General features: G+C 31.4%; 2 protein-coding genes across 2 annotated transcripts in view; both read left to right on the top strand.

Annotated features, from left to right (window-relative positions):
• LOC148306684 (uncharacterized) overlaps positions 1-2,432 on the top strand; it is a 110,989-nt gene extending 108,557 nt beyond the window's left edge. Inside the window, exons 8-9 of the mRNA XM_088264545.1 lie at positions 481-665; positions 2,232-2,432. Coding sequence (XP_088120671.1) covers positions 481-665; positions 2,232-2,432 — 386 coding nt within the window. The remainder of the gene's footprint in view (positions 1-480; positions 666-2,231) is intronic.
• Positions 2,433-3,823: 1,391 nt separating this feature from the next.
• Positions 3,824-13,740, top strand: LOC148306683 (uncharacterized). The gene is made up of 2 exons (XM_088264548.1): positions 3,824-4,341; positions 4,433-13,740. Exons 1-2 carry the CDS (start codon positions 4,083-4,085, stop codon positions 5,512-5,514), a joined length of 1,341 nt encoding a protein of 446 aa, XP_088120674.1. The 5' UTR covers positions 3,824-4,082; the 3' UTR covers positions 5,515-13,740.
• The last annotated feature ends 266 nt before the right edge of the window (positions 13,741-14,006 follow it).

The raw sequence follows: 14,006 nt of genomic DNA, 5'->3' as shown, positions 1-14,006 counted from the left end.
CTATCCAAATTCTTTGATTGCGGTCAGTATCTTAGAGTTCTTGAAGCATCACAAAAATGAAGAATCTCTCGGATGACTTTAACATGCCATTATGACTTGTCTGTACATTGGATCCGATTTCAGAACTGCTGTTGCATTTCGATGGAGATATCACTTACTACGACTATCAACGTCTTGACCTTGAACGGATATTATAGCTCGAATTTCAGAACAATCACCTGATCGGCATTTGTGATGTCTGTTAGCTTTTGTATACGCTGCCGCATTAGCTTTACCTCTAACTCCCCACTGCATGTCGTTTTTGATTTTTATTCAGAATAAAAAAAAATACAGGAATGATTGCATATACACTGGAGGACTGGACCAAAAATGGAAGCAATGAAGACGCCTCATCTGATCAAGAACTGCATAAAACCCAGCAACCAAATCATTCTCTCAATGACAATACTGAATACTAATCGATGTTTCTTTCTTATCCAGGTGAAAGACCGTACAAGTGCCATCTTCCCGACTGCGGACGAGCCTTCATCCAGCTGTCCAACCTGCAGCAGCACTTGAGAAACCATGATGCCCAGGTGGAAAGGGCCAAGAACAGACCTTTCCATTGTAACATATGTGGTAAAGGATTTGCCACTGAGAGTAGCCTTCGTACACACACCTCCAAGGTCAGTCATGTATGTATTCCCGAACCACACTCCTGTCTTTATTTTTATTTAATTTATTTTTCGTGCAACATATTGGTATTTTATTATTTATTTGTAATTATATATTAATGGGGTTTTCGATTAAAATAAATTGAATAACATTCTAATGTTTTGCTGTTTTAGTTGTCATTTACGTATTTTGAGGGTATTCTAGTCTAAAGGTCTAAATTTCACAACTTTTAGAGTGTATCTTAATACTTGTTCACAAATCATAATTTTTCCACTTAGGAAGAGTGGAGAAACCCAAATTTGTTAACAAGTATTTAAAAACAGTCAAAGTGTTTCAAATGTTCAACAAAAGGTAATTAGCCTTTAAAAAATACTGTGAAAAGAGATTTTACTTTTCTGCTCTCTAGATTAGAATACTCGTTTTAAAGTTTTTTTTTTATTTAACGTTTTACAGTTTTTACTTAATTCATTAAAAACGGGGTTCATAACATTTGTATATAAAATTTATAAAATTATAAAATTATATTATTTATTTTATTCTAACCCAATTTGTGTTTATTTATTTTTTATTTATACTCTATATTTTCATTCCATCCTCAATATCCCAAAATGCACTTTATAATATTTATATATCCTCTCCTTTCCAAAAATTACTTATAAGATTGTCTAATAAATACCACGCATGACTTTTTGGAGATTTTTATAACAAAAACTTTTTAAATATTTCATTTGTTATATCAGCATTTTGTAAATGATTGTGTTTGTTTGTGATAAGATTGAAAATCATAACATTTTTTTTTATATAATTGAAACATTATTTAAAAATATTTTATTTGTTATATTAGCATTTTTAAAAGATTGTGTTTTATTCGTGATAAGATTGAAAATTTCAACATGTTTTTTTGTTAAATACCTGAGACTCCTTTGAGTTGATAAATTATATATTGGCGCTTTAAATTTTAATGTAGGAATACAAATAATGCATCAATTTTCTCTTGATATATTTTTATATTTTATAAACGAAAAAATGCGTTAAGTGGATCGAAATTCATTTTACAGTGTACGTTTATAATATTTATTAGATTTGATGTTAACTTCGTTTAAAAATTCACACTCGTAACAGACAATTTTCGGAGTTTGTTAATGTAAACACGACCAGTTTTAAGAACTACAGATGTTCTCATTAACAGGTGAAAATATAAATTGAAACATTTTTTTTATATTTGACTCGACATAAGGAATGTTTACATTAATATACTCAAAAAGTGTATTTTACGAGTGTTTTGTTTTTATATTGAAAAGGTTCATTTATTTTAGAATTTGTACCATTATTGGATTATTATGTACGATTTTTTAATTTTTACTGTTTTTTTTCGATTTTATTCTTTATCTGAATTTTTGGTTATCTCACATTCACTTTTTCAAAATTTCGCATATTTTTCGTTTCTGTCTTGGCAATTTATTAAAATTTCTTTACCTTTTGTCGCTCCGCCCCTCCACACCACGCCAACAATCGACCGCAATGCCCGATTGGTTGGTCCGATGCAGGAGCTACAGCTGCATCTTGGTGTGTTGCAGCAACACGCCGCGCTGATGATCGGAGGGCCCAACGCCACCCCTTGCCCCATATGCCACAAGCTAGTGTTCGGCGGCGAGGCTCTCATGGAGCACATGAAGAACACCCACAAGGACCCGAACGCGTCCGGCGTTGCCAGTAAGTGTTTAAGCCACGCCCGCAGTTGCTGTTCGTTACCGGCCGCGTTTTGGGGGCTCGTCTAACTTTGTATTTACAGGTCGCAAAACGTCTCTGAATATCGCGCTGATATCTTTAAAATGTTTAAATACATTTTATCTTAATATTTTATCATTTAAAAAAACCTTTACATCTTTATTTACATTTTTAAGTTATGATTTAAAAATTTTAATTTCTGTTACTTTCGTTGCTCGTGGTTCATACGATATAACAATCTCACTTTTGGCGACCATCTTGAATTTTATTAGTATGAACCAAGGCATTTTTTAAAATATATTTATAAAGGGTGTTTGAATTATTGACACTTTTTCGTCAATAATTCAGAACACCTTTTGAATTAAAGCAATATTTGGGGGGTATTGGACGTGTAATAAAATATCAACTTTGTTCTGTACGAAAAGTATCGTTACCAATAAATTAGGCCTTTTTTAATATGTTGTGATGTCAATGTACTTCAACAATATGATGCAAAAGTCTTACACAAAGCTTAAATATACGACTAGTTTCGAGAACTACCGATCTTCTCGTGTAGTGTTTACATTAATTAACCCAAAAGTGGTTTTACACAAGAAGTTTATTTTTATATTTGAAGTACCATGATGACTTTTGCCTCAAATTGTTCCCCATAAATGTTTCGTCGAATGACATTGTATTGAAAATAATTCAAATCCGTTTCCAAATCACTTAAATCAGTTTTTACAAGAAAATGTTATTTTGCGAAATATTTATAAATTTAATAAATATCAGCACTTGATAAAGTGCAAAAGTTGCGGGGTTCTTTTTTTAAATTTGTCTATTTCCAAAGAAAATATAACCTAAGGAATATTAATAATATTAAAAATATATTTAACTGAGAATATAAACAAAATAGACAAATTTCAAATGTACGAGGTGCACATTTGAAATTTGTCTATTTTGAATAAGAACCCCACAATTTGACTGTATCCCGAATTCCTTTTTGCTTTATCCCTTATTGGTGATGGGAATTCGTTGGGAAGCTTTCATGCATATTCTAATTCATATCCTGTCCAATATTTATATCCATATCCTGTCAATATTGTCCATTTATCATTTTTCTATCATTTCAAAATCGTTGGGGGTAATTTATGTTTTGGTTTTCTCCTTACTAACTTTTATGATAATAGTTTATTTTTTTGAGAAATAAATTTTTGTTATTTAATTCTGGAAGTATTATTTTTTTTTTAAATTATTAGCAACATTGATAATTGTTGGGTAATATATCCAAAAGAAAACAAGGTTTGTTGGATTGAATTCCACATTTATTTATGTATATGTTAATACGTGATGCGTTTCGTCTTCTTAGGACATTATCAAACACTTGAGTGTTATCAAACACTTGAGTGTTTGATAATGTTCTAAGAAGAAGAAACGCGTCACGTATTAACATATACATAAATAATTGTAGAATTCAATCCAACAAACCTTGTTTTCTTTTGGATATATTACCCAACAATTCAATATGGAATTCTACCAACATTCGATAAGCTATTCTCGTAATATCCTATCAACAAAATCCCACAAAATTGGTGTTGTTTCGTAAATGTGATCACTTTACCGGCTTCTTGCATTGACCTTGTCTGTTTGTCTCTTTTGTCTATCCAAACCTTCCCTCTCCTCTTACTAACACCGCCCTGCCAGCCAACGGCGGAGCTCCGATGGGTTCTGGAGCGAACGACCTCTCGATCCCACCGCAAGTCCCCCAGTCACCGTCGCCCTACCCGCCGCAAATGAAGACTGACCCCTATATAGCCAAGCGGAGGACGGCCAACCACCCCTGCCCGGTCTGCGGCAAGCACTACGTCAACGAAGGATCCCTCAGGAAGCACTTGGCCTGCCACCCTGAGACGCAGCTCACCAGCAGCCTCCGGATGTGGCCGTGTTCCGTGTGCCAGGCTGTCTTCACTCACGAGAGTGGTGAGTTTTATCGGCCTACCGTTTCAAATTTACCTTTTCTATCTCCGTAAGGTTGATTTTAAAATTTTAACGCATTGTTTTTTTTCCCCAGGACTGTTGTCTCACATGGAGCATATGCGTATGGAGCCCAAACATCAGTTCGCTGCCCAATACGTCCTGTCCAGAGCAGCCGCCGAAAGGAGGGAGCGTGAAACAGCTCTTCTTGCCGCAGTTTCCGCATCCGGATCAGGCTTGATCCTGGGGAGTGGATCCCTTTGCGCCTCTCCGTCTGCTCATTCTGACAGTTCTTCAACTGGTCGGCCATCTTCGGCCGGTTCCGATGCGCCGCCGAACAACAACAACAACTGCGCTCCTAAGCTCGGAGACCTCTTGAGAACAGCGACTAATAATGGACATCATCAACAGTACGGTCCTGAAGACCTTCACAACGCTAACAGAATGGCGGCCATTGCGGCAGCTGCTGCCGGAATCATGGGACAAGCCCAGGGAGGAGTTCAGGGTTCTTTGGGATCTCCGGTAGACCCGGCTGTCCAAGCAGCCGCCGCCAGTCTGGCAGCTGCCATGAGGATCAACAACGCTCACAACGCGCACTTGCAGCAGCAACACCACCAACAGCAGCAAAACTTGCTGGATAATCAAAGTGGAACCCCTCCGATGGGAAGTGATTCTCCGAGTGCGGCACAGGCCGCTATGAATGCAGCCACGATGCGGTCCATGGCTGACTCTATGCGATCGATGGCCAACTTGGAAAATCAGCTGAATCAGCAGCAACAGCCTGATCCGACCGCGGCACTGAGGATGCAGCAAGCAGAGGCTCTTCTTCGCAGCCAAGCCGAAGCGGCTCTTCGGTTGGCCGTATCTCAAGCCGCCGCGGCTGGCGCTGAGGCGAATGTCGCCCGTCATAATGGAGGCTTTCCCCAGGGTCTAGAAGGTGGACCAAGTGGTCCGGCAAGACTGTCCCCTGATCTAGGGGAGGCCTTAAGAATGGCCCAAGAGCAACGGTTGGAGCAAGCTCTGAGACTCCACGGAGACCCGAGAATGCTGGGATTCGGACTATCCCACTCTCCTGCACCGTCTCTTCAACAACCTTCCTTGATGCATCAAAACCAGCATCAGGCTCAGATGCAACAGAACCAACACCACAGCCAACAGAATCAGGGTCAGCAACCATGAAAATTCAGTTATTACTAATTGAACGCGCCTTATTTTTCCAAACTTTTTTTAAATTCTACAGATTCAGTTCACGGATGATCAAATTTACAAAACAATTACGTATTGTTTCAAACTAAGAAATCTGTTGAATTTTCCACAATATGTTAGTTTTTTTGGAAGGAAAATGCGCGTTCGGTTAGTAATAACTATAAAAATGATACTTGAGGCGTAAGGGAGGAAAGGGTTTGAGGGTAGAAAGATTTCATTGTTGGAATTAAATATATTAATTTGCCCTTTGAAAACATTTTGCCATGATTATTTCCCGTTTAATTTTAAGTATATCCATGTTAAATTTATATTTTAAATAAATATTTATAAAGAATGAGAGAAACTTCATTGGAAAAGAAACGTTGGGCATTCGACAAAGTGATAAAAATGTAAACTTTGGTTCTTGTACTTTTAGGAAAATAGGATATTTGTTGTTAAATCTTAAATTTACGAAAAAATCTTTTTTTTGTTTTTCGATTAAGAAAGTCGATTTCGGATTTTAATTTTTGATTTATGAAAATTAAAAATTCGGAACAAGTGTGTGAACAAATTACAGATTAATTAAAAATGTATACAAATTATTATCTCATGGTTTAATTCGGTAAAACTTCCTAAAACGTTGAGATAAGTACCGCGTTATTGGAGGAAACGTTATAGAGGGTAAATTCAAATTGTATTTTTATTAAATATTGTCTCATTTCAGCCATTTCCGCTGGTTTAAATGCAAAAATTCAATTTATAAAATTTACCCCTTATAACGTTCCCTTCGATACTGCAGTACCTATGTTAACGTTATATGGGGGTTTACGGTGTGTATAATATATATATAAACATAGATAGCTGTTTATGAATATGATCTTGTTTATACCTGTAATTTTAAGGTTAACATAGAAATTATTGTATATAATGTATATAAATAAAAAATAATATATTTACGATAGTAAATGAAGGAACGTACTCTCGCCAATATAGATTTAAAAATTATATTTTATCTCATTTTCAAACTATTACTTTCTCTTTTTTTAGTGTTTTTTTTTCTCTTTTTATTGAGTACAAAATAGTGCCAAAACAAAGAAAATTTATAGGTGCCAATATTTTATTTTATTATTTTTGCCATATTTTGAAAATAGTCTGTTTTTAGCCATAAATTGAATAGTGATAAATAATTAAAATTTCTGGTAAATAAAGAAAATCAATGTTCCTATTATTAAAACCTCATACAGACTTCATTTTAAGAAAGAATAAACAAAAATAAATATGAAAAAAAAATAAAATCAATTAATAATTTTGTTTCATTTCTTAACTGAACTGAAAAATTGTAAATATTTAGAGCTGTACATACTTAAAAAAATTATTTATTATTTTTTTTAAACTGGAAATATTTTGGACATCATTTAAAAAATAACTAAATCTATTTTTTTTCGTGACAATTTTTTTTGAAAATTGTAAATATGTATATGAGCTTTAGATATCGCTTTTAGGAGAATAATTTAATGTCAATTGACCGAGAACAAAGCTTTAGAATAACAACATAACAACGTCATCTAATTATGTAAAAAAAAAAACTTAATATTACTCCTATAATTATAATCAAAATGGTCACATTTAAAAAAATATTTTATTTGAAGGGAAAATCTTAGGTTTATTTGAACAAAATCTTATTTAAAAAAAAAATCTAAGTTTTTTTTTGTTGTTTTTTAGTACGTAAACCTTTCCGGGAGTACAAAAATTGATTTCCGACTTTCTCTGGGGAGTGGGTTCTTTTTACATGAAAAAAACAAATTTTTCATTCAATCGATGTGTTATGAAGATAAAAATTATGTTAAAATAATTTTAAAAAAAATACCTTTTCAAAATATTTTTCAATTATGACAAAATTACACACAAATATCCACAGATGTCATTGTTATACAAGCTACATCATACTAACTGACGGACTTCGGTGTTCATTAACGTCGATACTCCTTAAAGGAAAATTTGCACTGACGTTCATTTACGTCCATACTCCCGGACAGGTTAACGGAATTTTATGTAAATAAAGGAGAAAATTTAAGAAATAGCAAAACAAAATACAAATTGTATCTTGTTCATTTTCCGTTTAAATTTGAATGCGTATTTCAAACGTTAAAATGGGGAACATTTCGCAAAATAATATTTTTTTTTTCGTCCGCCTCCGTGGTATAATGGTCAGCGTGTTTAGCTACCGTGCTGGAGGTCCCGGGTTCGATTCCCAGGGGGGTGAAAATAAATATTAGTGATTTTACACTGAAATATTTATTTAATATTACCCTGGACTGGCTCCTGAAGCGCAAGAGTGATCACCTTGCCTTCGTGTAAGTAATGATCAAGATAACACTGCGTCAATTTGATGCAGTGCCCTATGCACCATTGGGTGCGGATAAGGGGTTAAAATAATATATTTTTTTAAATGTGACAATTTTACAATAAAACAAAAAAAAAACAACCCGCGTGTCGATTTCATCAGACACTTTGACAAAAACTACACAAATCCATACAATCTAACGACATCCTAACCACTGAAATGAACAAATAGAAGTATTTGCCGTTGAATCTTTAGAAGAATGATAAAGATTAGATAATAATTTCAAGGAACAATAACCCAAAAGATGTTATGAATATTTATGTATTTAAGATAAAGCATTATGATTTCCCACGATTGTTTCTATAACTGATTGATAACACATAAGCATCAATAGCCCAGAACATTGCTACACACACAAATACTGATACAAGTATTTCTTATAGCCCACACACTACAATAGTAATTTTTAAACTAACTCATCACTTGAACTTTGGCATTTTTTTGACAAAAAATGCTCTCTGCCATGTCAACGGTTGAATGACAAATGTTCAATCATTGAAATTGCAAATAATATAATATAAAGGATTGTCAGTTGATTCAAAACAAACCAAATTCAAAAATAATATTGATTTATTATCTTGGCTGAAGTTTTTGGTAAAATGTGTATTTGAAATATGTTAAATACTAGTTTTAATGCAACTCCGCGATTTTTAAAGGAGCGGTAGCTTAAAATGTACAGACGATAACCGTACCGTAAAAATAACATGGACATTTTAATTTGAGATTACGGTGATCATAAATTAAATTAAATTGATAAATGACAGTAATTTTTGTCCGCCTCCGTAGTGTAATGGTCAGCACGCTCGGCTACCGTTCTAGAGGTCCCGGGCTCGATTCCCAAGGGGGGTAAAATAAATATTAGTGATTTTTTCACTGTAATATTTATTCAATATTACCATGGACCAATATTACCATGGACTTCATTACCTGAAGCGGAGGACTGATCACCTTTCCTTCATGTGTAAACGATCAAGATAACACTGCGTTAATATGACACAGTGCCCTATGCACCATTGGGGTGCGGATAAGGGTTTTATTATTATTAATTAATGAAGCGATCGACGAATCGAAGAAAAATTAATGGAATCATCGACAAACAGATAATGGAACTTTTGCGTTTAAAATATTCATTATTTTGACTTTTATTGAATATCAAAAATATTTACCATAAAAAAAAACAGATTCAAAGCATGCAACCTGTTTTTTTCGTTGTAGATCTAAAACACAGTTTTTCATGGAATGATCAACCTATTTACCATATAATCGTATAAAAGTATGTTTCACCATTAATTGTACGTTTAATGTACCCATCGCTCTACGAAAATATTATTTATTTGAAATAAATCACCCAAAATACAAGTTCAATTTTACTTTAAAATCGTGTGGATATTGTAAGCGTCCAGTTGCATTAATACTACTATTTTCAACCAATCAAAAATGACTTTGATTTATCTACTTATTTAAATATGAATTAAAATTAAAACGTCATATAATTCAAAATGATGTTTTAATGTATAAAATAAATTCATTCGCAATAGCCCAAAGTATTCGAGATTATTTTTATATTAACAGTATTGTTTCGAAATAACATTTAAGACCTTTTCATTTCAATTACTTACATTATTTTAAAACACAAAAATTTCGGATTTCAAAATATCATTTACGAAGAAAACACGGAAAAATGTGATAAGCATTCGGAATTAATATTTTATGGAAACCGGTAAATATAGATTTTTAATTATATAGTAATAGTGGAAATAATACACTATAATGAATTACGTCTCGGTCAATATTGAAAAATAGTATAAAATGAAATAAATACAACATTCGAAATGTATTTAAATGAATGTTTCCGTGTCGAAAAATACATTTACCATTTAAATTGTATTAAAGGTACACTTATGCGGAATTCTATTGTAATAAAATTAAAAGAATAAAACAAAATAAATAGTTCCTAAATTTCGTTTTGGTCGGTTTAAGAAATTATGTACGTATCTTGTAAAAAATGAAATATATGAAATAAGTAGAAAATTAACAATAATTATTGATATTTGGCATTATTAGTACTTATAAAAATTAATTTTTAAAATTAATAAACCGTATTTATTGAGTTTCCAAGACAAATAATAAATAAATTGTAAGAACTCAAAAACAATTAACCTTTTGGATCGTGACGTGTTGTTATTCCTAGTAAAAAACATTTTTTACTGAAAATATTAAGTTTATTGAGTGTAAAAAATTATGTTTAGTATTTTTTTAATGAAATATATGAATGATGTGCTTTTTCTTTAAGATATGTTACATATTTTTGAACAATTTGTTCATGCTGATTTTCCACGACTCTTATGCATTTTTTTTCACATTCGTGAAATAATTGTTATATTAAGAAACTATATAATTCAGTGCAATGATTTTTTTATGTGAAAGACTACTAAGATAAGGTTTTTCTTTGTAATTCAAAAGACTATTATTTTCTACATAATTTGTATAAATAACAGTGTTGGTATATGATATTATACAATATTCAATTCAATTAAGTACAAGTAAAAACATTAAAAAATACGACTCACGCTGCATTTAGAAAAAGACAAATAAATTATTCACACGACTAAATAACCCACATACGACTAAACCTAATTATTCACGCTACCAAATTGTAAAAATAAAGTATTTAAAAAATCGTGTTATCTTGAAAAAAATACATTGCCCTAACAAAATTAGGTTGTATAATCTACCAAAAATAATTTTGTAACTGATTAAAATTACTTAGACCACAACTACATTACAAAAAACATATAAGTCACGTTTTAAACGCGGTTTTAAGATTCGGGCAAAATTATTCACACGACCAATATTTTTTCGGACGACAACCAGCACTAAAAACTGTTATTTACATTAAGTTTATAATTACCATCATCAGTTGAATTTAATACTATTCCTTGTGAAGTTTTTTTTTAAATAAATAGTTGCAATAGAACCGGATTTGGTTACTATTTTTTTTATGTTATACGACTATTATATTTGTAATTATTGTAATAATCTTCTTATACATGTTATATACACGTGAGCGCTTGAAATAATTGTGTCCTGCTTATAAAGGTTAAAAAACTTTAGAGAAAAAAAATATTCGTATTTATCTAACCAATGGTTAGTTGACGAAATAACCTTTATAAAATTACTGTGAAATATTTTTTGCACTTCATTTGTATTTCGTATGTCCTTGTGTACCTACATATATTATTAAACTTCGTAAAATACTTGAAACACGTTGCCATATATAGTAAAATATTATTTTAATTAATTAATCAATATCGTTTACATTATTTACGATTAATTGACGAATATATAAAGGCCTAGAATTAATAATTCACGAAACAAATCGTACTCAGTTTATCATCGATTTTACAGTAATGCATTTTGTTGTTATAAAAACATTAATTTAATGTTATAATTGTAGTTATTAAGTGAAATGATTATTTTTTAATTGTTTATAAACTTTATAATTATTTTGTTAATGTTACTCTTTATAAAATATTATTATTTATTTACTTTATATGAGTAAACACTTAACAAGTCAGTTAATATTTGAAATATGTTTTTTTTTATATTATTGTATAACACTGCTTTATAACAGTTAGTTAAGATCACAGTTATATTCCTTAATGTTTAGAAGTAATTAATTATTAATACGTAGCCAAGATAGACAGGTTTTTGATTATAAAATACACAGGATAGATATTAATTATGCATTAAACACATTAACGATTATCTCAATAGAATTTAGGTTAAGAAGTTTGAACATAACCGCTTACGAAAATACGGATACGAGTCCGTTAGGAGTCGAACTTTCGATTGTTCAAGCGTGTGTTCAAATTAATGTTCAAGTTGGTGTTTTATCGATGTTCAAGTCGTATTTACAGTGTTGTAGTCTCCATCTTCGTAATGTTCATAGTTATTAAGAGTCTCGATCTTTATTGATTACGTTTACCGTTCCGTAACTATGCCATAAACGTTATTTCCGTAATTTTAAGACTTAATAAGGACATTTCGAGATACGAATACATCATTTCAATTTACTTAACGTGCAAAAGATATTTCATATAGGACACTCGCTTAAAAAGGTGTAAACGACCAAATAATATTTTTTCGCTTTTTTTTTACTGTAACACTGAAAAGGTTAAGACATTTATCAAGAAAAGAGCAATTGCATAAAATTTGTACTAAAAATATACGTACGATAACTCTTTAAACGCGGCGTTTCGGTGCGATTTTCCTGCAATTTACACAGCGTGTGGGGAGAAATAATTGCACGTAGAATGCAGTATTCTCAATAATAACGGTGCAAATCAAAAAGATGCATAGATAGCGTTGCATTAAATCAAAGTAAAGCCATATTATTACAATGTGGGTATCATATTATTCAAATCCAAAAAGACTACGTAATTTCGAAAAAGCTAAAAAAGGACTTACCATAAGTCATAAACAGTAAAACCTTGATATAACGGACCTCTATTAACTAATTTCGGATAGCACTGACCAAATTCCGGTCAAATCAAATAGACAAAAAAAACAACTAAAAATAGTAAAAATTAAAAACGTCCTGGTTAAATCATTCATATTTAAATTCAAGTGTCGCCGCATGTAAACAATTTTTAGCTGCCATGATAATCACAAAATATCTCTCAAAACTTCAAAAGTGCAAATAAAACTTGATTCCTTTTCAAAGCAGGATTACCGAAAGCAAGCGCGTCGATATCAAATAGCAACGTCACCCTCCGATAAGTGTCCGAAGACGATAAATAGAATTTTGTTTGCGTTTTGTATTATTTATTTATATTTAAAGTGTTCATATTTTTTTAATTGAGTTATTTTAAGTCAATTTTTATAAAACGGACTTCCGGCTGTAACGGACACCCACTCCTCTCAATTAGTCCTTTATACCGAGGTTTTACTGTATGTTATATACTGAGAAAATTCCTTCTCAAATTTCAAACATATTTTTTCATAAAAAAATATTAAAAATTAATTTGTCATTTCATGTATTTTATTTTAAATTGATTCATTCGTCGACGAACCATTACACCCAAGTGCTCATGTGTTCATGTATAGGAGATAGCCCCTACTTAGAAATAAATATATTTAACAAAATTATTATCTTATTGGACAAAATACACAAACGTAATCGATGTAATGCAGAAAAAAATAAAACAAAAAAAAATACAAAAAAATAAACAGAAATAAAAGAAAAAAAATCTTGTACTTAATGCATAGAAAATCACAAGTTAATATTATAATTGGATAATAATAAAAAAAAGTGTTTGGATTTTCCGTCATTTTTTTCGCAATTTTTTTCTGCATTTAAAAAAACATGTATAATTTCGCAATAACTGGTGTTCAGTAGATATAAATAATTGATATTACACGTATCTACCATTTAACTGTGAACATTTATTTTTTTATAATTACCGCATTTTAATTGTGTTATTTAGTTTTAAATTTAATTTTATTTATCAAGATGGCAATTTTTCGGATGCAATATTTAAATTTAAAAAAATTGTAAAAAATGTAAATTATATATGGAAAAAAATGTAAAACATTTAGTTTGAAAATTTCTTAAGAATAGGATTCGGATATTAAATATTAAGGAAAAAAATTGGTAAACGGAAATTTTAAATTACATTATTGTGTCATCGATTGTTTTTGTATAATTGTATTACACGAGTTCTCGTACTTTGTAATAGAATAATTTATTTTGTATAATTTTATTTTTATCATTTTTATCTGCTTGGACGTGTCATGTTTAATCACAAAATTACCTTTAATTATTGCCAAATTTGGCTAGTTATAATTATTTTTAAATAAAAACAATGTTTAAAAATACGTATCATGCATTTTTATTTACCTGTGAACCCCATATTTTATTACTACTACTACTACTACTACCATCACGCCGTTTCACCGCCATCACACGTAGGCAGAGAGGATGGAACGCCTCACTCTTCTGTCCTGACATACACTCCTCGCCTCCTTCACATCCATACATCTAGTCATACATGCCCTCCGATTTTAGGTTCTGATTGAT

Source organism: Brachycentrus maculatus, unplaced genomic scaffold (assembly GCF_059751285.1).
Source record: "Brachycentrus maculatus isolate JH-2025_06_01 unplaced genomic scaffold, ASM5975128v1 h1tg000231l, whole genome shotgun sequence".
NCBI classification, from domain to species: Eukaryota; Metazoa; Arthropoda; class Insecta; order Trichoptera; family Brachycentridae; genus Brachycentrus; species Brachycentrus maculatus.
The sequence above is the reverse complement of the archived record's forward strand: the minus strand, read 5'-3'. Positions and strand labels throughout refer to the sequence as shown.